Source organism: Zootermopsis nevadensis, unplaced genomic scaffold (assembly GCF_977971745.1).
Source record: "Zootermopsis nevadensis isolate Lab colony 2312 unplaced genomic scaffold, Znev_1.0 Znev_ptg000002l, whole genome shotgun sequence".
Classification (NCBI taxonomy): domain Eukaryota; kingdom Metazoa; phylum Arthropoda; class Insecta; order Blattodea; family Termopsidae; genus Zootermopsis; species Zootermopsis nevadensis.
The window spans coordinates 10,776,849-10,803,426 of NW_028259134.1; the positions used below are offsets into that span (position 1 = coordinate 10,776,849).

Consider the following 26,578-nt stretch of genomic DNA (forward strand, 5'->3'; position numbering starts at 1 on the left):
TCTGGCCTACACAACAATAATGTTAATTTTTTCTGTAATGAAAAGTCAGAACAGAATTGATTAATAATATTGGTCAACAGCCAACAGAATGTTCACTGTCATAGAGTTATCACACATCTATTGAGACAGCTCTGTTTCTGGAGACTTGTCAAAATCCACAAATTTAAACCCTAATAACATCAGCCTATTTTACTAGTCTTATGATAATATGAATTAAAACTGTGCAGTATTATCTGTTTCTTACTATTTTTCAACAGTTTCCCTCTTTTATGCTTTGGCAAATTTACCAACCTGGTCTTCCAACAAAGCTATGGAAGTAGAGAAAAATCACTGTGAAGTGTTTTGCAACTACATGCAATATCTCCATGAGCTCATCAATACAAAACAAAGGTCTTATGAGTTTTGCACTCTTATCAATGGATAAAACCAAGACCATTTCTGCAGTTGAAATATGACTAAAATGATATACAGACAGTACCCACTGGAATGCTCATTGTCAACTGATGTGTGTGTTGTCCAACACACTTAAAATCAATTCATGGGAGAGATCAATAAATTCATAAAAAGTACATCAAACAATACAATGGTCTGTGTAAGTCCCTGATCAATACATGACAGAAGCAATTATTAAATAATAGTATTACTTCTTCTCAATGTGCACCAGGTCGATAGATGCACACTGGTCTCCATCCAATTGTGCGGTGGGTGGAAGGCCACTGTCTTTCCTCTTTGTTTACTTCAGGACTGTTCTTCGGTTAGACAAGGAAGAGCTGATAAGGACTGACTAGAACTCTGAAAGAACAGCCAGACGGGCTACAGTGAAGCACGAATATGCGCTTTCAAGAAAAATATGAGAATAAATCAAAATGATAAATAATAAATAAAAAATGATTAGGTTTTCAATATCAGATCAAGGAAAACAAAAAGATCTTAAAATGATCACAAATAATAAGTACCATACCCACATTCTCAAACCTTTTTTCAAAGAAACAAACAATAGAACTGAACCCAACAAGACATACCAAATAAACAAAGATGGGCCATTTTTACCTTACAGGGAATTAAACCATGACTGTAAGTAAATTATTCAAACACACATATTTAAAAACTAGCTCTAAGGCTGTTAATACCATTCAGCATCAATTAAAACCATCCACTGACAAATATAGTAATAGTGTATCAACTGAAGTACCAAATTTGCCAACTAAAATATACTGGACAAACAGAGTGACCCTTCAAAAACCAATTAAAAGAACATATACAGGCCATAAAACAATAAAAGCAATTAAATGTCCAACATATACTGAACACCACTCATATGGTCAGCTACACAAAACTACAAGTCACAAAGATAGGAGGTTAAAAAAACACTTGAAAAATTCTACATCCATAAAATCACCAAACAAGGTCTACAACTGAATGTCACTTACCCTCTACAATGTGTTTCTACATTCAACATACACCTGTTCAGTGAAGTATAGAAATGTAATTTAATCCACATGAAGCTGTACAATTCACCTACCCAATTTTACTCAATATTACTCTCTATTTCTAGGCTGCTCCACCAGTACCTTCTACAGTTACACAGCAGTAAGAAATTTCGGTACTTGTGGGTTATCGGGGCACATCGCTTTAAAAAGAGGTTAGGTTAGGTTAGGTTAATGTGTGTGGATAAATGACATACTTGAAAGTTATTACCGAGTATACAGGTATACTGATACGCATGCACAGTTTTACGTCCAATCCAAGTCCAGATATTCGACTCTCCCGTTTTGTGTCCCGATAATCAACAAGTACCGAAATTTCTTACCACATAATCCCTTCCCCTTCTTTAACTTTTGGTTCTAATTCATTCATATTTTCAGTAAGCTTTGGATGACAACATCCCTGATCCTAAGTCTCCCATAATAATTCCCCTATGTTCATCATAGAAGCCTTCATTGCTACCTTCAGACAAGGTATTTACAAACTTGGGAATCTCACAATGAATAATATCCACTTCTATATTTGAGTTGACAGATTTCTAACACAATATCTAAGCCAAGTTCACCACACCATATTTATCATTGTTTTCATCTTCATTTTAATCACCTTGAATATTTTATAAAGTCATTTAAACTGTTACCATAGTTTAGCATTTTAAATTCTACAAGTTGTAAGTATGGATCCATACTCTTCTATTAATTATGTATTTTAGTAAACAGTGTTTGATGCTTAATATATCTTCAGCACACCTGATAATAACATGCCAACACATGTTTTTCATATGTGAAACATAATATTTTAGCTCTGTTGATGGTACTCAAACTTTTGTTGTTTTACAACCTACACAACAGGATGCATCCATTTAAGATTTTCATGAAAAAATTATTTACAAAAAGATTATCAGATACAACAATGGTTTCCTGCTTAAGGATATTAGGAAATAACTGTTCAAAAGTTAGTGGTAATAAGAGTAATACAAGCACTGAATAAGGAAAACACATACATACCAACAGGAATATGATACATTTCATTAATGAACCTGGATCAGCATTGTCTTAGTAAAACATACTTAATGAATCTTACCAGGTATTCTCGTAGGAGGATCATATAATTTTCTAACAAATCAATACACTCAAATGTACACAGGATGAAAAATGCCTTTCTCTGCATGTTGCTCTTTACCTTCATTTTACATTCTAAAGTACCATACAACATTAGGAACAATTTGTAAACTCCCATGATTTTGACAAAATTTGGGTCTGCCCTTCTTGACATCATGCTAAGGAAAAGACAAGTCATTTTTAACAAGAGACAATGAAGTGTGTACATTTACATTTTCATTTGTGAAATGCTACTTTTTATATGAGTACTAAACAGACTACAATCAAAAGCACCTATATAACCACTGGGATAATGCAAGACTGTCAGTGAAAAATACTATTTGCACGGTGATAAAACTGTTGTGAACTACCTACAAGAATCCTGTGCCTGAATTTGGTATTGACAAAGCACCTTTGTCCCCAGCATAACGGCTTTTGATGCGACATTTACATTACCTAGCACACAGCAGTTTTAAAAACACCTACTTGCAGCATCAAGTAAGATAGAAAAGTGACGCCTTTTGGACCTAGAGAATATAGAGTTCTGGCTGTAAAAGAATATCTTTTAGTTGACTTTCATTGTACAGTCGGTTGTTACAACTCCACTACCTAAAAAAATTGTGGAACTATGTTTGCTGTAAGCAAAAACAGGACCATAAAGTAATGACTCACATTCCACATGATCCTTTTTTCATTTATGAGTCACAATTTTTAATCATGGTATTCAACATAGACACAGTTGAAGATGGCTGTCTTCTGAGTTGTAGTGTCGTGAGGTCTAGTAGAAGTTTACCAACATTTCAGATGTATTTGCTGCCTCCATCAGTAAGGATCTCTGAAATGTTAGTAAATGTCTACCAAACTATATGGTGCTACAACTCAAAAGACAGCAGTCTTTGTACTCACCACCATAACAACCTCAAATCCTATATATAGACGAGGTCAACCACACTTTAATTCTGTAAAGTTGAAGATGCTCTAAGCTTTACAAGTGTCTGAAATTTGAGAAATATCCTGTGCAATTATATGCTCATGAAACATATAGTTATTTCAGTGAAATTAAATGTGAGATGCTACAGAAATCAAACGAAATTTCTTTATTCAGAGACAATGTTCTTTTGAGGAAGAGCAATGGCTATAACAATGAGGGCCACTTAAAAAAGATAAAGTGCCACAGTATAGAGACAGGGCTCCAGAAATACTACTTGCATTTACTAGTCATTCAGCAAAATTCACTCTCCCACATACATATATATATATATACTGAGGTTAAAATGTACTTCCCACTGGCATTTATTAACTTACATGTTGTGAGTGGGCAAGCATATTTCTACAGCCCTGCATCCAGGCAATCAGTTGTAACTCCATACCCATCTCACACTATGAATGAACTGCTGTAAATCAGCTTGCTCTTTGTTTCATCACTGAGATGAGATTTTATTAATTTTTTGAAACTTAATAGTCAGGCCACATTTAAAAGGAGCATAGGTCATACCAACTCAAGTTAGATCTGAACAAATGAATCAGTTTTTGTTGTTGCATCACATCCCTGAAAAATTATTCTGAGCATCATCTGTGAGATCCTTACAATGAAATATTAATTTTCATCTAATTCTGTTGAACCTATAATCACACATATTTCTTCACCTTTTTAATTATGATGCACTTCCTTATTACAAACTAGACAATTATATGAGTGAAAATCATCTGTGAATGTTTAAGATACACGTAATGTGTATAAAAGAACCTGTCTGTTATTACACAAAACACAACAAAGAAGCATAAATAAATATAGTATCAAACTGAACATATACCGTATTTCAACATACACACTTATGGTGCCATGACCCATGTTTAAGGTACAAAATGATTACATCAATCTTCTACATACTGACACACTTTAAACATAGGACATTTAAACACATAGTTCTGGTTGAAACAGTCTGCCAACTGTTTTCAGTTGGTCCTGTCCAAGTCACAGCCTCATCTACAAACCTAACTCTTAATACTATTTAATAGTTGATCACTTCATCATAATTTCTGAGATCAGTACTACTGTATTTTAAAATGACTGACTAGCTTATAAAACTTAGTATGACTTAGAAAGTACTGTTACTGTTTGGTTATAACTTGCATCTTAGAATCATAGAATTAAATTTCAGAAATATTTTACAGATTAGAATTTACTTTTACTTATTTTTAATTTAATGGGGCTATTTAATATTCAATAGCAACTATATAATTATTAGCATATATTTATTATTTGCAATATAGTACTGTGCAATTACATTATGCAACAATAAATTAAAACAATGTTCTCTGATATACTGAAAAATCCTTTCACATAATATTTTCATCACATTATCCTGCCAGTGAGAGGCTTACATTTGTAGTTGTACAGGGTTTCCAGCTATTAATTATGGGTATCATATTACAAGAAGATAAACTGCAGTTATAACTTTTAGCAAAATAACTGTACTTAAATAAAGAATTATAAGTTTTCCCCAGTTCTCATTACGAATGTTAATAACTAGACACTTGCATCCTGGTATATAGGCAACTAAAAAACAGACAGCAGAACTGTCAACACAACTATATTATATATTAAAAAACATACCTGTTCTGGCTTTCAGGCATCTTAAGCTGTTTCTTTGAGTATATTGAAATTTCAGACTATATGTAATTTAATGACACAGGTATGGATCCACACTTGTGATTTGTTTAGGTAGTCAATAAAATAGTTAAAATTGTGTTTAGCCCAGTTATAATGAAAGTAAACAATATTACAGGCTATTATCTAACTTCTTGTATTCAGTTAAAACCTGGATCAACAGATTAGCCCTAGAATCAGTATGCTCAATATAAACAAACAAAATTATATGTATAATGTAACAGCTAATAGAATTAATTGATTACAACAAAATCAGCAACACCATAATCATAATAAAATAGAATTAATACCACAATAAAATAGAAGAATTTATAGTAATTTGAATTATCCATGGTGTATCTGACAAATTCCAGAAGCATGTAAGACAAAGCCTAAGATAGTCAATTTCATTATGTGAAAAAAAGAATAAGAATAAATACACAAATATGACTCAATTCAAGTTGGTAACAATATGACTATCTTATGTTAGTGAACTGGCAAGAAGCATGTGCATCTGAACAAACAAGTCAGAGCCACACTCCTCCATACAAACTATCACAACCACTAAATGCATACAATTACTCAGAAATATACCCTGTTCTATACAGATACAAACAAATGTATCCCATTTCAAGATCCAAGTCCACAAGTAGTATAAAAGGATACAGGATATATACCAGTAAGTAATTATTAATATAAATCACATACATCCATTTTATAACACTTTTGATACTAAAACATACATACGTTTTAGTATAAATGAGAGGAAAGAATATACCAATATAATAACAGTAACACTGCAGCAAGCCCCCAATGAACAAAACAGCATCACATACACAAGGATTCCATCTGCAAGACCAATTTGCCACAAGGAATTTACTAAATGCTCAGATAAAGATCTGTTCAGAATTTTATACCTCTATTTTAAATTAATACAAAGTCAGATAATAACTGTTTATCTCTTGCTCTCATTTTAACTGGGCTAACCACAACATTTCAACTATTTTATTGACAAGCTAAACAGATCACAAGTATGGATCTATAATTCAGTGTCCTTTAAATTGCATTTAGTATATAGTCTGACATTTCTGTATATTTAAAGAAATGCCTGATTATGGCTGAAAGCTATCTATATAGCATTCTGTAATATATCATATAGTTATGTTCATGGTTTTAATTTTTTTTTTTTTTGAAATGGCCAATACCTATCAGACTACAGAGTGTATCATCCCAGATGACTGTCACCTTCACATTTGTTGCCATGAGAACATCAAATCTCACCAGTAACAAAGAATGATACAGCATGCCAATTATTTTAATGGAATACTATTTTATTAATGCATTTTTATTTATGGTTCATTTAATAACACTATCCGTAGCTCAGACTGTAGCATCAGATGGAATGATTCATAAATGATGGATTGCAAAGGATATGAAAGGAAATTATAATGACCTAATTTAGGGTACTATCCCAGCAATTGCCTGGAAGGGCTAAGGAAAGTGACAGAAAAGCTCAGTCATAACATCCAACCTCTTGGCTGAGATTTGAATGTAAGATTTCCTGAACATGAGGCAGGAGAGCTACCCACTTGGCTGCATCATTCAATACAAATACTGGTATATTACTTTATATTTAATTTCACATGGGGGATCATTTACCACACAGCTACCAAAGTTGTCCTACTGCATCCTTTGTAATTTTTATTATGTGAATAAACAAAGTTCAAAGCTGGAAACCCTTGGGTAACACAACATAACCCTAGTCCTTGTGCAGATGTCTATTCTGACAGCTGCACTGTACCAAGTTGCATTCACATGAGGAGTCACACAGATGTTGCTTTGGAGTTGTGAAGAGAGAAGAGATGGCACAGAAGACTTTGCATGTTAAGGGGCAAAGTATGGCCTGATGTGCCACAGCAATAATGCGATAATATGGACCATAAAATGGATCTAGTTCCATTGGACATAACATGAGGTTCAGATTTACCTGTAAAGGCTGGAAAAGAACATAACAGATCAAATTTCAGTAACAGTCTCTAGATAACATTTATTTGCATGTCTGAATGACATTCACAGTGGATGATTTGTTATTCTAGAAATTCATCAATACCCAACCACAAAGGATTAAAACAGCAATTCCCAAAACCTCAGCTTTTGGAAGTGATTCCCAGGGATACTAGACATTAACTATTTCAACTTATCTAGCAGCAAATTTAAATATTATTTACAGTTTAATTGATATATCTAAAGCGTTTTCTGTTTTCCAATCATTTGTAACCAGCTGAAACATGAAATATTTAGCATTTCTAAAACAATGTTATTTTACATGTATCTGTGAACTGCTTTAATCTGATATTTGGTTGATGGCTTGATGGTTTTTGGTACAAGAATAAAAGAGCAGCATGTGTCTTCTGTAACCATACGGAAATCTGACAAATAGACTTCATTTAGAATGCAACAAAGCACAGTAATGTTACCATAAGCAGCAACAAGTAGAATGGCTGGAGAAATTGTTTCTTACTTTATGCAATGTCACTTTCTCAACTCAGTATGTTTTATAGTCAAATACATGGTGGTAGAGTTTTTATGAATGTCTTATCAGCAGTATCCCCATTAAATAATAAATAGCTACACCAAATTTCACTGTAGCTTACACATAAAAGAATATGTGTTTAATGAATTCTTTAGTACCCTGAGGACAAAGATGATTCTCTAAATGTTGGTGTTTTCTTCATAAAACCATCTGACATGGCTGGCAGCCCAAGAAGAATTCAATATACATACTTAGCCGCTGAGAAAGCTTCAGATCATACAAGAATACATGTTATTTTATAATCTACTATAAAAATTTCTGATTCCCCGTCGTCGTAGCCAAGAAATGACGTCATCAACAATATCACCTTATTAGTCGTCGTCATAGCCAAGAAATGACGTCATCAACAATGTCAACAAATAACGCTTCACTACCAAGCCAGTCGCATTATCACTGCTCCAGAAGCAGCACATTGCCTCCAAACAGCGACATAAAACTATTTAAGAAATGAATAAAAGTGAAAGAAGACGTTATCAAGTATTTGACGTACCAACTCCAACAAGGTAAACTGATAATCATTCGATATATTACGATTACTATTATGAAAACTGACTTTATGATCGATTTTAAGACGAAGATTTGCAAGGGTGGGGCCGGACATAAAAAGTTGACTGAACAAGAACTGTTGGCGTTTCAAACACTTGACCAACCCCCCTTTGGGGGGTTAGTCAGTTGTTTTAACCCCAATTTGGGGGGTAGTTTAGTTTCTTACTCAAGGTTTAAAACACTTAATGAGACACTAAACTAACCCCACCGAAGGGGGGTTGGTCAATTGTTTTAAGCCACCATTCGGTGGGTGGGTTTGTTTAGTTTCTTACACAAGGTTGGTTGCGTTTTAAAAAATTGACCCCCCCCCCCCCCCCCGAGGAGCTCCGAAAGGCGCGTTCTGCTCTAGTGTTAAGAAATTTAACACAATTAGCCTTCTTACCCTTGCATAACTGTGAATGCTAGTGAAAAATAACATTGATAGGTTGGATTATATGAATGTAAGTTTAATTTTTAATTGTATTTTTAGGTCATAACTAAGGCCTTCACTGACAATATGTTGATCAGAAAATGCTATTGGTAAAGCACCAGTTAAAAGTACTTTAGGAGAACTGTTAGAATATTCAAAACAGAAGAGCACATGTGCACTTGAAACCATCCCCTAATACTACAGACATGGTTCTGAATAATGCATGCCACTATGTCACTGTTTGGTTGTGTACTTCAGACAATGAACTAAAATGTGTTTTATTGACACAGCTGTTTTGCAAGCATCACAAAATGGCAGGAGTCTGCCACATAATAAATATCCATGGGTGAGATCGTAATGACTTATTCTTAACCATGCTAGGAGTACTTCCTGTTTGCATGTTTCACAAACATCATTTCTATGGATGGACAGTATTCTTGATGTTTCTCAATTATGGCAGTACTGCCAATGTTTTGAAGATCCTACTCCTTTGCCTTGAAGAGGAGTTACTCTTCAAGACACCACTGACAATTAGAAGCCTAACAGAGTCTGCAGAGCTGTGTAAGCCTAACATGGGAATAAATACCCACTCTGCACCGTGCAGGTGCACACAGACATACATGATTTCAGAGTTCTTGTAAATTACACTGCAGCTCCCATCAGAAGTAACATGTGGGAACAGAAAAACCATACAAGTGGGGAAGTTATTATTGGAGTGTCTATCCCATTTCAGCACCCATCCAAATGTTACCTGGCTCTATGTGATTATGATCTGCACTTCATTTCTGAGTTTTCTGTAGACACACACCCATAGCTGGAGCAATGCAACTTTCCTCTGTTAAATGTTTGCTACTGAAAATTCCTGATGTTGCACAGGGGTTGGTATTTGCTTGTGTCACGAATGGTATATGGCTGTGACAATTTACAATTGAGGGGAGAAAGTATGGCAACTTACAAAAAGATGTCACACCAATCTTGCTACTTGAGTTGGAATGTATTAATATTCTGACTTGACTGTTACAGGAACAGACCTTTAAGGAATACACAGGACAGAAGATAATAACTCCATGAATTATCAACATACAATATTGCATTCTGATATAATGGAAACCTGGTAAATGCTTTCTTAAAGCAAAAATACCACTTGAGGCCCAATATAACATGTACTACTATTTATGTAAGACTATGTCGACGACAAGCGCCTGAAAAGTATACTGAACACACATGCACTAATGCACACTTCTCTGCTCTGTACAACTGCTTGTACTTAAACTGTAAACCAAACACAGTTTTATGCAAACAAAGACATCAGAAAATGCACCATGCAAGATGTTGCAATATAAATTATGAGACAGGGTTCAGTTCCTTACATCACAGAACCTTCTCACTTCAAATAAACACACACTTTTCATTTTAAATGATTGAAAAATTATCACTCAGGTCAGAAATTTAACTGATAACTGGTGCAATGGGCAAATATTTCTTAACCGTAACTCCTGACATGTTTCCCTTAGATTATATAAATATATATTGCCAGTACACAACTATGAACTAGTGGATTTTGTATGTATAATGGAACTTACTTTTGTTTTAGGCTACCATGCAGGAGGCTCATGGCCAAACAAGGACAATACATAAAAAATGTATGTCTGTGCTGGAAAGAACTGTTTGGTTGTGTATTGGATTATGAAACTGGAAGTTGAAGGTTTTATGCCTAACTTGGGTACCAATGAATTCATTCATTTAAAATTAAAATCATACATATCTGTGGAGTTACAAATTAAGCTGGAAATTTAATTAGTGAAGCTAAAGCAAATGATGCACAGCAAATTGTGTTAGACACAGAAACCCTATTTGAATCAAGGACTACATCCTTAAAATTCAGACAATCCAATATGAATGTTTTTAATGTAAATGAACTTACAATGAACAACTGCCCAGATGTCATCTGTACTGCAAGCATCTGGATTTCATTATAGAGTACTGGCAATGAACCATTGACATTCTCACTGCTTGGTGATGAAGAACAAAACAAGTGGTAAAGAGCACATAACAAAAAATAATTTTACGAATATTGTAGATAAAAAAGAGTTATCCATTAATATATTACAGTAATGGTGATGATGGTGGTGGTACTAAGGGCTAAGAGTATTGTAGCCAAACTCTGACCAATGATTCTCATGAAAGTCAGATAACATTAATTTTCTTAGTCATGAAATGCTGTGAATGGTACTGCTCACAACTTTATGAATGTCCTATCAAATGCTAATTCACAACTGTCAACTTTTTCATATATCCTTATATACCTCTGATTTCTTCTTTCCTTTCCCACTTTTTCCTTCTTCATTCCTTCTCTCTTCATATTTTCTTTTCCAGCAGCCTACTAAAATATTTAATGCATTATTTGTAACTGAGTGGGCTGAACTATTTTCAGTTTATGACAATGTTCCCGTGATAAATTCCAGGAAGTGTAGTTCTAAATAAAACTACATCAAATGAAGAACAATGTTTATGCGAATTCTATTCCATTAATTTCTGTTCTTCCTTTCCATTTTCAGGTTAAACAGGTACAGTTTAATTCAGATTCCATTTTAGGTAAGTTATACTGTATGAACATACATAATTCAACAGATTTTAAACCGTCCTAATTACTGAAGTTCAATGGAAACAATGCTGTATCAACATTAAAAATAAAAAAAATGGCTGTTAAATAAAGAGAGAGAATGATTTTTAGAAACATACCTCCTTTATTATGAATCATTACAAGTGCATTCCTTTTCAAAATAGGCTTCCCTGAAATCAATACACTTGTCCCGGCGTTTTTGCCACTCATCATAGATATGGCTGAAACCCTTTTTGGACATCTTTAAAATCACTTCTGTAGCTCTGACTGCAGCATCTGTAGTATGGTAGTGCTGCCTTTTTAGTGTAGGGAACAAAAAAAGTTACAAGGCACTAGTTCTGGGTTGTAGGGAGGGTGGGTGGGTAATAAACTGGAACACCTTCACTTGTCAAAAACTGAATAACATTGTTTGCAACACTTTGTCTGGCATTATCATGATGAAGTATCCAGTGTCCAACACATTCCAGTCATTTTCTTGTGATGTGGTCCAGTGACAGTTGTTTCAGGTGGTACTGTGTGCATGTAAATCATTCATTCTGACCTTTTAAAGGAACGTGAATCACGTCAGATGTGACTTCTGAGGTGAGACAGGCAAGTTTGTTATCAAGGTCATAGCAAAGCACAACTAAACACACAGTAACCTGTAATTGCAGATGCTGACTCTCACCTGTCAGTGCTACCAACCATCATCAATGAAAGTTCCCTCCAGACTTTCGAATATTGTACAAAAAAATCATTCTGTCATTATTGAACAGCCCTCATACAATATTCACTGAACAACAAAGGAAAAATAAAAAAAAACTAATTATCTTTTTCATTAGTAACAAACTGTAGCACTCAAGCAAGAAGATAGGGCAGTGAACAATACATGTACTTACAATGGCAACAGCTTGTAGAAAAGCAAAGTGGTAAACAAGATTCATCCCATAGGCCACCAGGCACCAGCTGAAGTCTGAATACTTTTCCACATTATATGCCCCTGCAGAGTGAGATTTTTTATGTTACCATGAAAGTTTCAGACCATACATACTTGTTGAAATTGGATTGCATCATGATAAAAATCAATTTGATACAGGCGCCTACATGTAAGTGATGGTTGGTGGCCATGTTGTACACTAAAATAAATGGTTAAAAATAAAAGTGAATATGATGTGTTTCAAATGTACTATACAAGTTTGTTTCACCACCTGAAGATTACAGCTCTCATTGTCTTTACCAAATATATTGTCCCTTAGAAATGTTCTTGAGCTGTAACACTACTTGACCTCACTCTACATGCTTCTGGTCTTGGCTGTTGACCATTTCCTTTCTTCTTTAGCAATTACATTTCACCTCAACATAAAATTTCTTTAAAATGTTGACAAGTGCAGAGTTTCACTGCATCATGAGTCAGCTGAAACTCTCCTGCCAATTGCTAACCACTGCAACATTTTCTATCACACAGTTAAGAATGAGTCAGTAATATGTCAACAATGTAATCTCACAACTCCACATGCATGGAAGAGCAAATTAAAATGTCATGCTTAACAAACAATTCTCAAAGCACAGTCTGTGCTAAATGTCAGGAACAGACATAGCAAAGATGACCATAAAATTAAACACACAGCATCACTTTAACATTTTTCATTGCTTGAAAAAACTACTAATAACTTCTTGCAAAATGCCAAAATTGGTTTGATGCCCCATTCAGCCCACTGTCTGGGTGACTGCCCACCCCTAAGGCTAGTCCTGATGTTCATGTTCAAGACCAGACTGCAGGACAGAATCATAATATAAACACAGTTAATATAGCCCCACAAAAATATACAAGTTTAAATAGTTGGGAACATTGGTATGAAATCCAAATTGCATTCATAAAGAAATTAAAGCACATTAAATTAGATGAATGCCTCCTATCATGTAGTTATGAAACCAGTCTTCCTGTATGCTATCTCAAAACGTGAAAATAAAAATATATAGAGCTATAATTTTACTAGTTGTTTTGTGTGGGTATGAAACTCAGTCTATCATGTTACAGGAAAAAAAAACAGACTGACAGTGCATGACCCATATGCATACAACATTTCACAAGCTTCACCCTAACAGATCACTAGTTATTGCCATCATACAGACAGCTAAATAAAGATTTTGCAAGATCTCTAGTTATTTTACATTAAAAAGTTGCATATTTTTTTTACTTGTTACCACACAAATATTTCATGACCCCATATTAGTACTGCTCTTATGTCAAATTTACATGGCCACTATCATGGTGGTAATATTGATATAGTCCTTACAAAATAAGTTCACTGACATTTCAAATAAACTTTGTACTGCATGGATGGACATGTCATGGAAAAACATGGAGGTGATATCGAGTTTTCTTACCTCCCAATTGTAGTAAATAGTAAGGCACGATCACCATCATACTGTGTTGAATCCAATATATTGATTTTTCAAATGGAAACTGAAATTGTATAAAAAAGTTCATAAGAATCAGAATTCAAAGTTCTAGGGGTATTTAAGGGAACACAGCCTATATTGTACCACTTTTCAGTTTTTATTTTGTTATAATAAAATGTTCTGAATTTTTGCCAATGTGAATGTCATGCCATACGGTTAGACATCTTGGGCAAGAAATATGTTCCTTTCACATTTTCATCCACAAATTATTTGGTTTTATGCATTTTTCAGAACCTTAGCAGGTGGTATGATTTCCATAACAAGTTTTCAAAATTGTATCATTGGCTGCTTTAGTCATACTCATAAAGTAATGAAGAAATACATTTTGGAGACAGTTATTTTCATAGGTTACCTTGATTTTATTTTAATTCTCACTACTGCTTACATACACCTGTTTCAAGAATAAAACAGTACTATGCCTAACTACTAAACTTCATTTTTATCCAGAGTGTTCGCCACACGAGCTTGATCTCCCTTTCCACACTCTCTTTTGCCATATTTACCCTAATACTGCAAATAAACAAAGAAACCTAACCTCAGTTATTGAAGTTATGTAACATGTACTGGTATCATTTATACAGCCTCTTATTAGTACAATTGGGCAACTTGATCTTTGCAGGAAATACTATACTTCTAACCTCAGGATGGAACTGAACATACCTATTGTATGCATTAAGATATACACTTCGTTAAAATACTAAAAGAAACTAGAGTCTCATGATTACCCAAGCAGTCAACAAGCTGACATACAATGAGTATGTTTTCTTTCCATAGAGCTCTTTTTATTACATTCACCTTCACTAAAACAATTACAAATCAGGCGAGTATGTTCTAGCTCAACTTACACTTGCCAGATGGAAGATTCAAATAATAGTTTTCTTAAATTACTAACGGTACGATCTGGATGCCAGTACAATATTGGCTATGTTCCCCTACAACATTTGAGTTATGTCAAGTCTAAATCAAATTACTCAATATAACCAACAGGGATAATAATAAAATTCATAACACTGAAATAGAAAGTTTCTGGAAGTATGATGCATTGTGGACCAAGATATTTTCAACATCTGTAATGTAATAATTCTGATGTGGAAATTTAAACAAAATCAGGTACTATGAAAGGACATTGTTAAACATGACCACATTCATCATTACCTGATGACACCTGTCATTTCTCAGTAACTATACATCCTATTTAACATTGCAGGAAAGGGTTTTAAATTTGGATCCATAACAGACTGTCTACACTCTTATATATCAGATGTTATCCATCCAGAAACAATATTAATTCTTCAGTATAATATAACTTAGCAGCCTTCCCTCACAGTATCAGTTACTTTGTATCCTAAATCTCTTGAGATAACGCAAAATATCTTAGCTAATGGGAAGTTGTCAAAATACATACTATGGCTCTAAGGGCTGATAACATACTTCAGCATACTCAAAATGACTCATACTACTGACAGTCAAATTTAAAAATAGTAATTTTTAAAAAAACATTCTGTGCAAAGTTTGTATGGAAAACAGATAGGCTCACCTGAAGTTCTTTTCAGGATTTCACAACCATAAGAATAGCTCAACAGAGATACTTGTAACACACTTAGTCACAGCTGTGTATAAGATATGTTGCACACTAGGTTATATCATTAGTCCCTAGCATCAAATTTGTATATTACATGATACTTCTTTGATGTAACTTTTGTTAATGCAGCCATTACAAATACTGATAGGACAGCATGACAACTGCAACTTTATGAAGAAGAAAAGCATATGTTCAACGATATTGAGCAAAATATTTTGTTTATCAAAAACATAAAAGATCACCGACAGTTCTCAAAAGAAATTAGACACATAAATGAGTCTAAATATGCAAGTAGGTATTAACAAGTCAAATTTATAAGGCACATCCATTATGTTTCCCCCTTGCTGCTTTTGACTACTATTACTACTACTACCATAAATATGGTCAGATTCTTTATACTCAAACAGTTGCATTTACCAGTCGAGTTTCTGTCCAAGGAAAGGCGCATGCCAAGACTGCACCATTCAAGAAGTTCAACTGAAGTCTATATATTATTGTAACTAGTCTGCTTGGTTGTGCAGCCAATAAATATATCTGTAATAAAAATACACACTTGGCAAATGTGTTCACAATAAATAAATATCACTGCTGCAAGAAAAACAAATTTATGTGGTTTGATGAGAGACTGTGGGTCAAAATTGTACGACTACTGAAGTTTCATATCACTGTGTCATTAAAACACATACATGTATAAGTCTATGAACTTTCCTTTAAATTATGAACACTATGAGGGGAAGAAAGAAATTTCTCATGAGATTTTTCGACCGGTGCCAACCCAGCATCGTGAGGAAATTGGGGAGCTACAATGGGTAGCATAATCCGGTCATGAAAGCTAGCAATGGCTGGGGGTTCATTGTGCTGACCACACATCACCCTTTATCTGGTTGGATGATCATTCACCTCTGCTTAGGAATGTGAACGTGAGGCCAGCAGCCAGCTAGTCGGCTTTGGCTCTCAGAGGGCTGTTATGCCACAGATATTATGAGGGGGAATATGCTAAAGCAAAGATGAATCCATGTAGGTTACTACCTACATGGATTCATCTTTATTATAAGGACATGCTGAAAAGAAATGCCTCCAATATTTTCTTAGAAACAGACCCAAGCAGCAGTGTAAACTAAATTGCACTCATTCAGTTACACTTTACTACATTTATATGAAAAATTTGACAGTTCTGCCTCCAGAGGTCTCTGAATTACAGACATTAAAATGGTGCAGTGTAAGGAGATGATGTCATTGCTGCGTAAAGAGCGTGCAGTCAGAGTCTTTGACTTTGACTTTGACTTTGACATATGACCAACTCATATTCATTTGTGAATGAAAGTTGTTTATGAGGATAACTGTGTAAACATCAGTACTATTTGATGTTGGGATGCACATATGTGTGATGTGAACTCCAGCATGCTAATGTCACATTTCTCTCACATTCTCCTCATATTATTTAAATAATAATTAATGTGTACCTATTAAAATCCTCTTTCAGTACATGATGACCATCATTACATAAATGTTTTTGGAAATTATGATAATCATAATAAATGTTACATACAGAATAGACTTTTGACACATTAAATAGTAGTATTATAGAGGACTGCACCATGTAGTCTTCTGATTGTATATCAATGTTGTAGAAGAATGAGCTATTTGAACTCAGTCTAGAAGACTATCTGGTGCAGCACCCCAGGAGACCACGATCTAAACTTGCAACACCATAGAATAAAACTATATCATCTTGGTCTTTCCTACCAACTGTCAGGAAAAGGCAAAAAGAGGATGAAAAATTTCACTTTCAAGCGCTATTTGTCAAAACAGTTACAACCCTCTATCTATTATTTTACAGAATAGTCTGTATGGATTTTAATACTACATGCACTCATTTCACATTGTTTATATATGAATTATTCAAGCTCTGTTCCTTTATGGGAGACCTAATCATGTAGAACATTTACATAAAGCAAATTATGTAATAAACAAAAAATAAGATATGTTTTCAAACAAATCTATCTGTACAAAGAAAAATCATAGCTATTAAAGGAAAATGTTTAATGCAACTGTATATGCATTTATTAGTCTAAGTGTATGAAGAAAAATTTGTTTGCTTAATAACAGTTATTACACTTGATGGTTAAGAACATTTAAAACTGGTGGCTTTAAATTTGTTGGTACATGAAATTTTTAATAAAACAGCTAGTCTCCTTCCTGTAAACAGAATATTTCTCAAGATTGCTGTTTTCTGGGTAATTGTGCCTTGTAGTCTGGTAGATTTTCACCAGACTACACAGCGCAATAACCCACAAGACAGTAATCTTCAGACTCACCGCTGTGAAAACCTCAAATCCTACACAGCATATTTCTCATTTTATCAAAACAGATGTAACACATCATTTTTAATCTGATGAAGATGTGTCAAGAAGAAAATAAAATATTTGTTCTTCCTTCTGTACTGCTACATGCTGCTGGAAGGCAAGTACATGGTAAGATGGAAAATATTGCTGATACTTGCCTGCAAAGCTGTTGTAATATGACATGGATTGAGTAAATATATCACAGTTCTTGATGCACATTTAAAACCTATTTCCATTCCCCACATCAGGGATATGATAACCAATAGCACCCTTTTGCCAGTATCAGCTTTCTGGCTACAAATGCAGATTTGTGGTATGAGAGACAGATTCCTGTAGCCCCACAGAATACATATCACAGCAAAGGCCAATGTTATGCCTGTTTCAATTAATCTTCTTGATGGAGAGAGAAAAGCAGTACATTCTGGACCACCATTGTTAGGCATTGATGCATTCACTCCGCTGTATGCCCACTCGAACATTGCACAGTGGTGGCAAAAATCAAAGTGATTTCTCTGGGGGGGGGAAAAAAAAAAAGTGCATTACATTATTCCAGTTGGAATTAACTTGTAACAAAGCTGCCATACATTATGTTTTTAAGTAAAATAACAGAAGTAACTTGCCTGAAGACCTTATCTCATAATAAATGCCTTAGTTTCTGTACTTAACTTAAAAGTTTGTTACTTAATATTTATAATTACTATATATAAAAGTAAACCACTAATACAATTTCAATATTTTGTGCAGAACTGCAAGCTAATTAATAATAAAAGATTTCAACTTTTAACAATCCTTGTATACTTGCAACAAAACTTGTTACTCAAGGGAGATGTCTACACTGGAACAACCTAGTGTCAACATAAAGTTCCATTATACAATGTCACTGGCAAGAACAGAAGCAAACAAAACATACTTATTAGAGCTTTATTTCAGTGCAAGTGTGCTGTTCTGTGATGTGTTACTTGTAAAATTTGTGAATGCTGTATGTTGATATGTCTGAACATAAAGAGTGTTTCCAATGAAACTATAAGCAATGTAATGAAGCACAAGTGTATCAGCTGCATTTCAATACATAATATATAGTTTCAAACTCACTCATTGGAGAAAGGTAATGAGTCTGAATATTCAATTTTTTTTATAATAGTCAATGAAGCTACATGAAATGCACTAGCATGAATAATATACATGTTTTTAACTTCCAAAAAGTTCACTTTCCATGACTTTTGACCTTACTGCAATGACCAATTCACTTTTATGCAAAGCCAACAAATGCCACTTATCTGTTCAGCACAAACAAAACAAGAAGAAAAGCAATCATCCTATCTGACACTACATTTCCCATGCAGCTGATAAAACATTATTACACAATGAACCAAGAAACAAAACAATATGAAAATAATTTAATGAGTAAAGTCACATACTTTCATAGCCAGTGTTGTATGAACTTTATATCATGATATATATTTATTATCACAGTCTACACACAAACGTATTTAAAATGTTGTTAAAATTTATATAACACTATAACATCTGTAGTATAAAATATTACAATAAGTTATATTATGTTATATTATGGCGCTTTTATCGTAGTATGGTGTTACATTTATTATGGCGCTTATTATTAATAAATGTAACACCATACTACGATAAAAGCGCCATAATATAACTTATTGTAATATTTTATACTACAGATGTTATAGTGTTATATAAATTTTAACAACAACATTTTAAATACGTTTGTGTATAGACTGTGATAATAAATATATATTTGGTTTCAACACAAACATGATGCACTTAAGCTACAAATTTATATCATGAACTCAAAGATTTCTCATTGCTTAGACATTACAAGCAGATGCACCGCCTGGATAATGGATCATTGTTATGGGCATAACAGTGTGACTTCTGCAGAGATTCTCTAGTAAGGTAATTACTGGGCCAATCAAGAGGCATTATCCTTCAAACAGATAAGTCAACCAAAACAGTAAACAAGAAAATATCAATTTCATTCAAATCCTTAACCTGCACAGCCACTGCACAAACACACTTTCTTATTTGACTGAACTCTTTGTGGATTATGTACACAGATGCCATGAGAATACTTGTAAGATTTCTTCATACAGGTACATGCACTTTCAACATGTTCACAATCAGTGCCTGTTGGTAAAGTTTTATAACAATCTTAGTCTACTTTGATTTTTGTGCATTAATTTAAAATGCTCCCATTCAATAATTGTAAAAATTAGAATTATAAATCATTGAGGTTTTGAAGCAAGATACTAAATTCTTATTTTTTAAAGAACCAGAGACCATGATGTCAACACTGGCATCTTTTCATTACAATTAGTGCAAGTACGCTTCAATTCTTTAAATCATAGTATGTACAATATTCTTATGGCCATAAAAAATGCTCACTGCATTGTAACAAGCCCTTCCATTCTAGGTACACATCCACAGCTAAAATGTTTTTATTGTACATAAACATTTGTGGTAGCTCCTTACCATGCAATGCTTTGTGAAAATAAAGAAGTGAATGTCTCATAATATAAATACAACGCTCAAACGGCAAAAGTGATGGGTGCTTGTACTCTAAGCAACTTGAACAGCAAAGTGCAGCTAACATGTGACAAGAACAAAACTGGTTGGATCGGCGACTAGCTGTCGGTAAATTTTAGAGCATGCCGATCTACAAAAAGCACTACGTATAATTTTAAATAATGTAACATTGCGCTATATCCTAAATGCATTGCACTGTTCATTACTTCGACCTAAATAGTCTAGTTACACGTCCACAACTAAAATGTTTCTATTGTATATTTATGGCAGCTCCTTACCATGCAAAGCCTTGTGCAAATAAAAAAATGAATGTCTCATAATACAAATAAAACGCTCAAACGGAAAGATTTGCAGTTGTCAGTGATCGTCGAAGTTGAACAGCAAAGTGCACCAAACGTGTTTAAATCAGCTGACTTGAGAACAAAATTGACTGGATGGGCGACCGGCTGCCGGTAAATTCAAGTGCAAGACAATCTATAAAAAAATCATTACGTATAAATTAAACAATGTAACATTGCATTATATCCTATTGCACTGCATTGTTCATCATTTAGACCTAACTAGTGACAAAGCTAAATTTGATACGTATTAATATCCCTTCTGCACACAATTCCTGCTAACCAATAATACAATTTGATTGATCCGAATTTCTGCAACATTTTATTATTATCAGAAATAAAACTAAAAATAAATAATTACGATAGTATGAACTATTTATTAAAAGTCATATATTAACGCATTTACATGGAATTATATTATTTTGATTAAAATATTATTTCCGACTTTTGCTTCTCACACACCACAGAAACAGTTACTACATCTCTGTGGATATCATTAACACAGATTACAAAACAATCAGCTAGAAACCCGTTTGTAACTGCTGCCATCTGACAGCACCAGAGCACACTAGAACAACTCACAACTGATTCACAAGAGCGTAAGAACTCCGGGATTCAATTGAAAACATTATACTAACTGCGTTCAGACAGATTGTTGCACGTGAAGAAAAATACCAGGGAAATCCAATGTTTTAGCGCCATACCGTGCAATTCTATGTGAGCCTTTTTTAGCTTAAAGTCAAGAGCACAGAGGTGCTTGACATATATTGATTGCAATTTCCTTGGTCATAAAGTTCGCAGTAAAAATGTTAACCCAATAAATTCATTAAATATCTTTCATCAGAACATCAGAGGACTAAAAAATAAAAGTGATGAGTTGAAACATTCTTTGGAAATAGACAGCATAAATCCCCATATATTGTGCCTAAGCGAACATCACATGGTTGAACAGGATTTGCTGCACCTCACATTAGATGGTTATTCATTAGGTTCCAGTTTCTGTAGACAAAACCTGCAGAGGGGAGGAGTATGTATTTTTGTTAAGAAAGACCAATGTTTCAACAAAATTGATATTTCACAACACTGTAAATAACAGGATTTAGAAATTTGTGCAATTCGGCTAGAGACAAAAACAGCTAACTTAGTTATATTAAGCCTGTATAGAGCTCCATCAGGTAATTTTCAACAATTTCTAAGGGGACTAGATGTTACTCTAAAGTATCTGTATAATCCAAAAACTGAATTTTTAATCTGTGGCAACATGAATGTAGACTATCTAAATGAAAACTGCCGGAAAAAACATTTACACTCACTACTAGCAACATATAATTTAATACATACTGTAAAATTTGCAACAAGAATTCAAAATGACTCAAGAACAGCAATTGATAACATTTTTGTGGATAGTATAAGACTTAGCTCAACTTCTACTTCTCCCATAATAAATGGACAATCAGACCATGATGCCCAGTACCTTATGATTAATAATATTGCTGCAGATACCAACTTAATACCTTTGAAGCAGAAGAAAAAAAAATAATGAAACCATCATGCAGTTTCAGCTTCTTCTGAAGAATGAAACATGGCAATCTGTGTATGAAGTCAATGATACCAACAAAAAGTTTAACTCATTTTTGTGTACTTTTATAAATATTTTTGAAGCTAGTTTCCCTATTACATATGAAACTATAGGCAAAATAAAGAATGACTGGATTACGCAAGGAATAAAAGTATCTTGCAAGAATAAAAGGAATCTGGTTATCTACAGTAGGAACAGTAAAGACCCAAATGGAAGAGCATTTTATGTTAAGTATTGTAAAATTCTGAATAATGTTATAAAAGATGCTAAAAAGCAGCATTACAGTAGACTTATTGCAAAATCAGACAATAAAATAAAAACAACATGGAACATAATAAAAAGGGAGACAGGAAAAATATATTTATCAGAACAGATGCCATCTCTTCTAATAAACAATGAAAAAGTAAATGATCCTGGAACAGTGGCTAATGCCTTCAATAAGTTTTTTCTAACAATTACTGAAAGCTTAAATTTAAATCAAACAGGGACAGAAGATGCTGTTTCCATTTTAAAAGCTGCATTTCCTGTAAAATTTTCTGGCCTTAATATCATTCCAACCACTGAAACTGAGGTGAAAAGTGTAATAAATTCCCTCAAATCAAAAAACTCATCAGGTTATGATGAAATAACAAGTAAAATTTTGAAAGCTTGTTCAGCTTTAATTAGTCGTCCATTAACCCACATTTGTAATCACTCATTATACACAGGCATTTTCCCGGACCGCCTTAAAATATCAGTAGTACGACCACTGTAGAAGAAAGGGGACAAAACCAATATGACAAATTACAGACCAATTTCACTTTTAACTACCTTTTCTAAAGTGCTTGAGAAGATTATGTACAATAGATTAAGTCATCATATGCATGCTAACAACATATTAGTCCAGGAACAATTTGGCTTCAGGAAAGGTGTATCCACTGAAGATGCAGCCTTCAAGCTAACAGACAATGTGCTTAAATCTATTAACCAAAAAATGCACGTTGGAGGAATTTTCTGTGATTTAGCAAAAGCTTTTGACTGTGTAATTCATGAAATTTTGTTGGATAAATTGCATTTTTATGGCATTCAAGGAATAGCAGCGCAATGGTTCAGATCCTATTTAACAGATAGAAAGCAAAAGGTCGAAGTAAAAGCACCTAAAAACAAACGAATTTTTTTCTCAAACTGGGGAACAATAAAACATGGAGTTCCCCAAGGGTCAATTTTAGGGCCTTTGCTTTTTATAATATATGTAAATGACCTTCCTCCAACAATAAATACGAGGCGCGTCCCAAAAGTAAGTTTCCCACTCGTCCCACAGCTAGCAAACCTTATATTGAGCGAAGCGACTGTGCGTACGTGATAGAGCAATGACGTAGCATGGCGCATGCACTAACGGTATTTCCCGCGTTCTCACAGTAGCATCGTTGCAGCTGTTGAAGATGGGGGTTCTTATTCCAGCTCCCGCCGACTGTGAAGTGCGGTCAGTGATAAAGTTTTTGAATGCACAGAGCATAGCGCCGATCGAAATTCATCGTCAGCTGTGCCGGGTCTATGGGCCTAACGTCATGAGCAAGCAGATGGTGCGTCGCTGGTGCAGACAATTTTCAGCAGGTCGACAAAGTGTGCATGATGAGAAGCGCAGTGGGAGGCCATCCATCATTACAGACGACCTTGTGGAGCTTGTGCGGGAACGCATTATGGATAATCGTCGCTTCACAATTACGGAACTCAGCAGTCATTTCCCGCTCCTTGTTGCACAAAATTGTCACGGAGCACCTGTTGTTCAAGAAATTGTGCGCCAGGTGGGTGCCGAAGCAACTGACACCAGAACACAAAACAAAGCGCATGGAGTCAGCATTGACATTTCTGCAGCGGTACCATGATGGCGGCGACGAGTTTCTGGACCGGATCATCACAGGTGATGAAACGTGGATTGCACACATTACCCCAGAAACCAAGCAGCAGTCAATGCATTGGCGTCACAGTGGATCTCCCTGTAAGACGAAATTCAAGCAGACGTTGTCGGCGCGGAAAGTGATGTGCACGGTGAATGCTGAGCGTTACTGCGAAACACTGCAGAAATTGCGACGGGCCATTCAGAACAAGCGGCGCGGGATGCTTAGTGCCGGTATTGTCTTCCTGCACGATAACGCTAGGCCGCACACGGCTCGACGGACAGCAAGTCTCCTGCAGGAGTTCAGCTGGGAGGTGTTTAATCATCCACCCTACAGCCCGGACCTCGCTCCCAGTGATTTCCATCTTTTCCTACACCTCAAGAAATTCCTGTCCGGTCAGCGTCAGCGTTTTGAGAATGACAGAGAGGCGGAGATGGTTGTCACACAGTGGTTCCAATCCCAGGCGGCAGACTTCTACGACACAGGTATTCAAAAGTTGGTCCCACGGTATGACAAATGTCTCAATTCCGGTGGCGAATATGTTGAAAAATAGCTGGACACTTGCTGTATCTGTTGCAATAAATATTTCCATGAAATTGTTTTGTTTCTGTAAACGGCCCCAGGGAAACTTACTTTAAGGACGAGCCTCGTACTTTAATAGAACCCATAATATTTGCTGATGACACAAGCGTCATAATTTCAAATAAAATTTTTGATGATTTCTGTTCAACATCAAACATAGTTCTGTCTCATATGAGTAAATGGTTTACTGCTAACAAGCTGGCCCTAAATCTAGATAAAACGAATATAATAAAATTTATAACAAATAACTCTCCACAATGTGCTTTAAGTATTGGTTATGATGGGAAGTATATACAAGAGTCAATAAACACAAAATTCTTGGGTTTGCAAATTGATAATCACCTAAATTGGACTAATCATATTGATAAACTGATACCTAAGTTAAGTGGCGCATGTTACGCAGTTAGATCTCTGTTGCATGTCAGCAACACTGACACACTCAGATCAGTATATTTTGCCTATTTTCACTCTTTAATGAAATATGGAATAATTTTTGGGGGAAATTCATCAAACATCAAAAAGATATTCACTTTACAAAAGAAAATTGTTAGACTATTGGCTGGTGTAAAACCTAGGAATTCATGTAGAAGTCTATTTAAGAGATTAGAAATCTTACCTCTTCCATGTGAATACATATTCTCATTAATGAACTTTATTGTAAATAACCAAGAACTCTTTCAAACTAATTCTGCTATACACCCAGTCAACACAAGGAATAAAAATCAGCTTCATAAACGTCGGTTTACTACGGTAACCAGTTAACGCTTCCGATTACTTATAATATTGTGAATATGGACATTCGTCCATGTGAGCATTTGTCTGTGTGAGTAATTTTCGTGTGAGCATTCATGACAGTGAGCTTCTTTCTGTGCGGTTTTGTCATGGAACCTAGTATGACTTGTATTTGTATAACATGTATTGTATTATTATGACTTATTCTACATCCTATTGTCATCTGACTAACTTATGGATCCTTGGAATGTAATAAAGATGTATGTATGTAGCACCGCTGACTGACCTGCAAAAACGGCATAATGCTATTCCACTCCAGCATAATCAGAGGTACAAGAGCAATAGGCCCTGAAATCCGTTATCGTAAGTGGGCAAGAAACTGCACGTTACCTGACTAGACGTCTTTCAAAAGTCCCCAGAAATAAAAAGAATTCAATGGGTGTAAAATCAGGACTCTGTGGAAGCCACGTGAGCGATCCTACCAATTGACCTACAACAGTGCATACCGTGGCACAAAAAACCGATGAATAGCCATTCTATAACATTCGGTTTACCCTAGTGCTGCCGCTAACATGCTGTCATGTGGGTTCAATACCCTTAAGTCTGCAGATTTGACGGCTTTCATCACTTGTGCAGTAACCTCGTCGACCATGTTTGTCTACATCGACTTAACCGGTCACTAAATTTACCCATTTGACTTATCGTTAACCTAGTTGATGTGTGGGTTGTAGTTTATCTTTGGTTTAGATCAGTGGTATTCAACCATTTTTTGTTCGCGTACCCCAAAGTTGTTGGTGTATAATTCAAGTTATACATAGTATATAATCTACATCTGAAATAAATTACATCACTGATTATTCAGTGTTTATCATAAATTTTTTTTTTTTTAAATTTCATGTACCGCAGGTTGAATACCACTGGTTTAGATAATGAACCGAAACACTTCTGACCATCCTGTTGAATAATGCAAGCTTTTTGGAACTGTTGGTACCAATGTCAAATGGATAATCCTTTGCATGTACTTGTCGTCCCTTGGAACTATCCGGAAAAATTCCATGTAAAACAGCAACAAATAAAAACTTTTCCTGGGGTGACATCATGACCATAAGATTGCTGTCAGCGCTGCCATCTACCCACAACAT

At 34.9% G+C, this 26,578-nt stretch overlaps 1 protein-coding gene across 3 annotated transcripts; it reads right to left on the minus strand.

Moving 5' to 3' along the window:
- Window positions 1–2,574: 2,574 nt before the first annotated feature.
- Window positions 2,575–26,566, minus strand: LOC110833696 (transmembrane protein 164). Of its 3 annotated transcripts, none has more exons than XM_087355467.1 (7): window positions 26,459–26,566; window positions 20,607–20,802; window positions 17,934–18,287; window positions 15,848–15,964; window positions 13,774–13,852; window positions 12,285–12,385; window positions 2,575–7,231 (listed from the first exon to the last, which is right to left on the minus strand). In XM_087355467.1, exons 2-7 carry the CDS (start codon window positions 20,607–20,609, stop codon window positions 6,995–6,997), a joined length of 891 nt encoding a protein of 296 aa, XP_087211593.1. In that variant the 5' UTR covers window positions 20,610–20,802; window positions 26,459–26,566; the 3' UTR covers window positions 2,575–6,994. The 3 variants fall into 3 exon arrangements, with proteins under 3 accessions (XP_087211593.1, XP_021927761.1, XP_021927764.1); XM_022072069.2 differs by lacking the exon at window positions 26,459–26,566 and adding an exon at window positions 21,073–23,654; XM_022072072.2 differs by lacking the exons at window positions 20,607–20,802; window positions 26,459–26,566 and adding an exon at window positions 20,275–20,600.
- Between the last annotated feature and the right edge of the window lie 12 nt (window positions 26,567–26,578).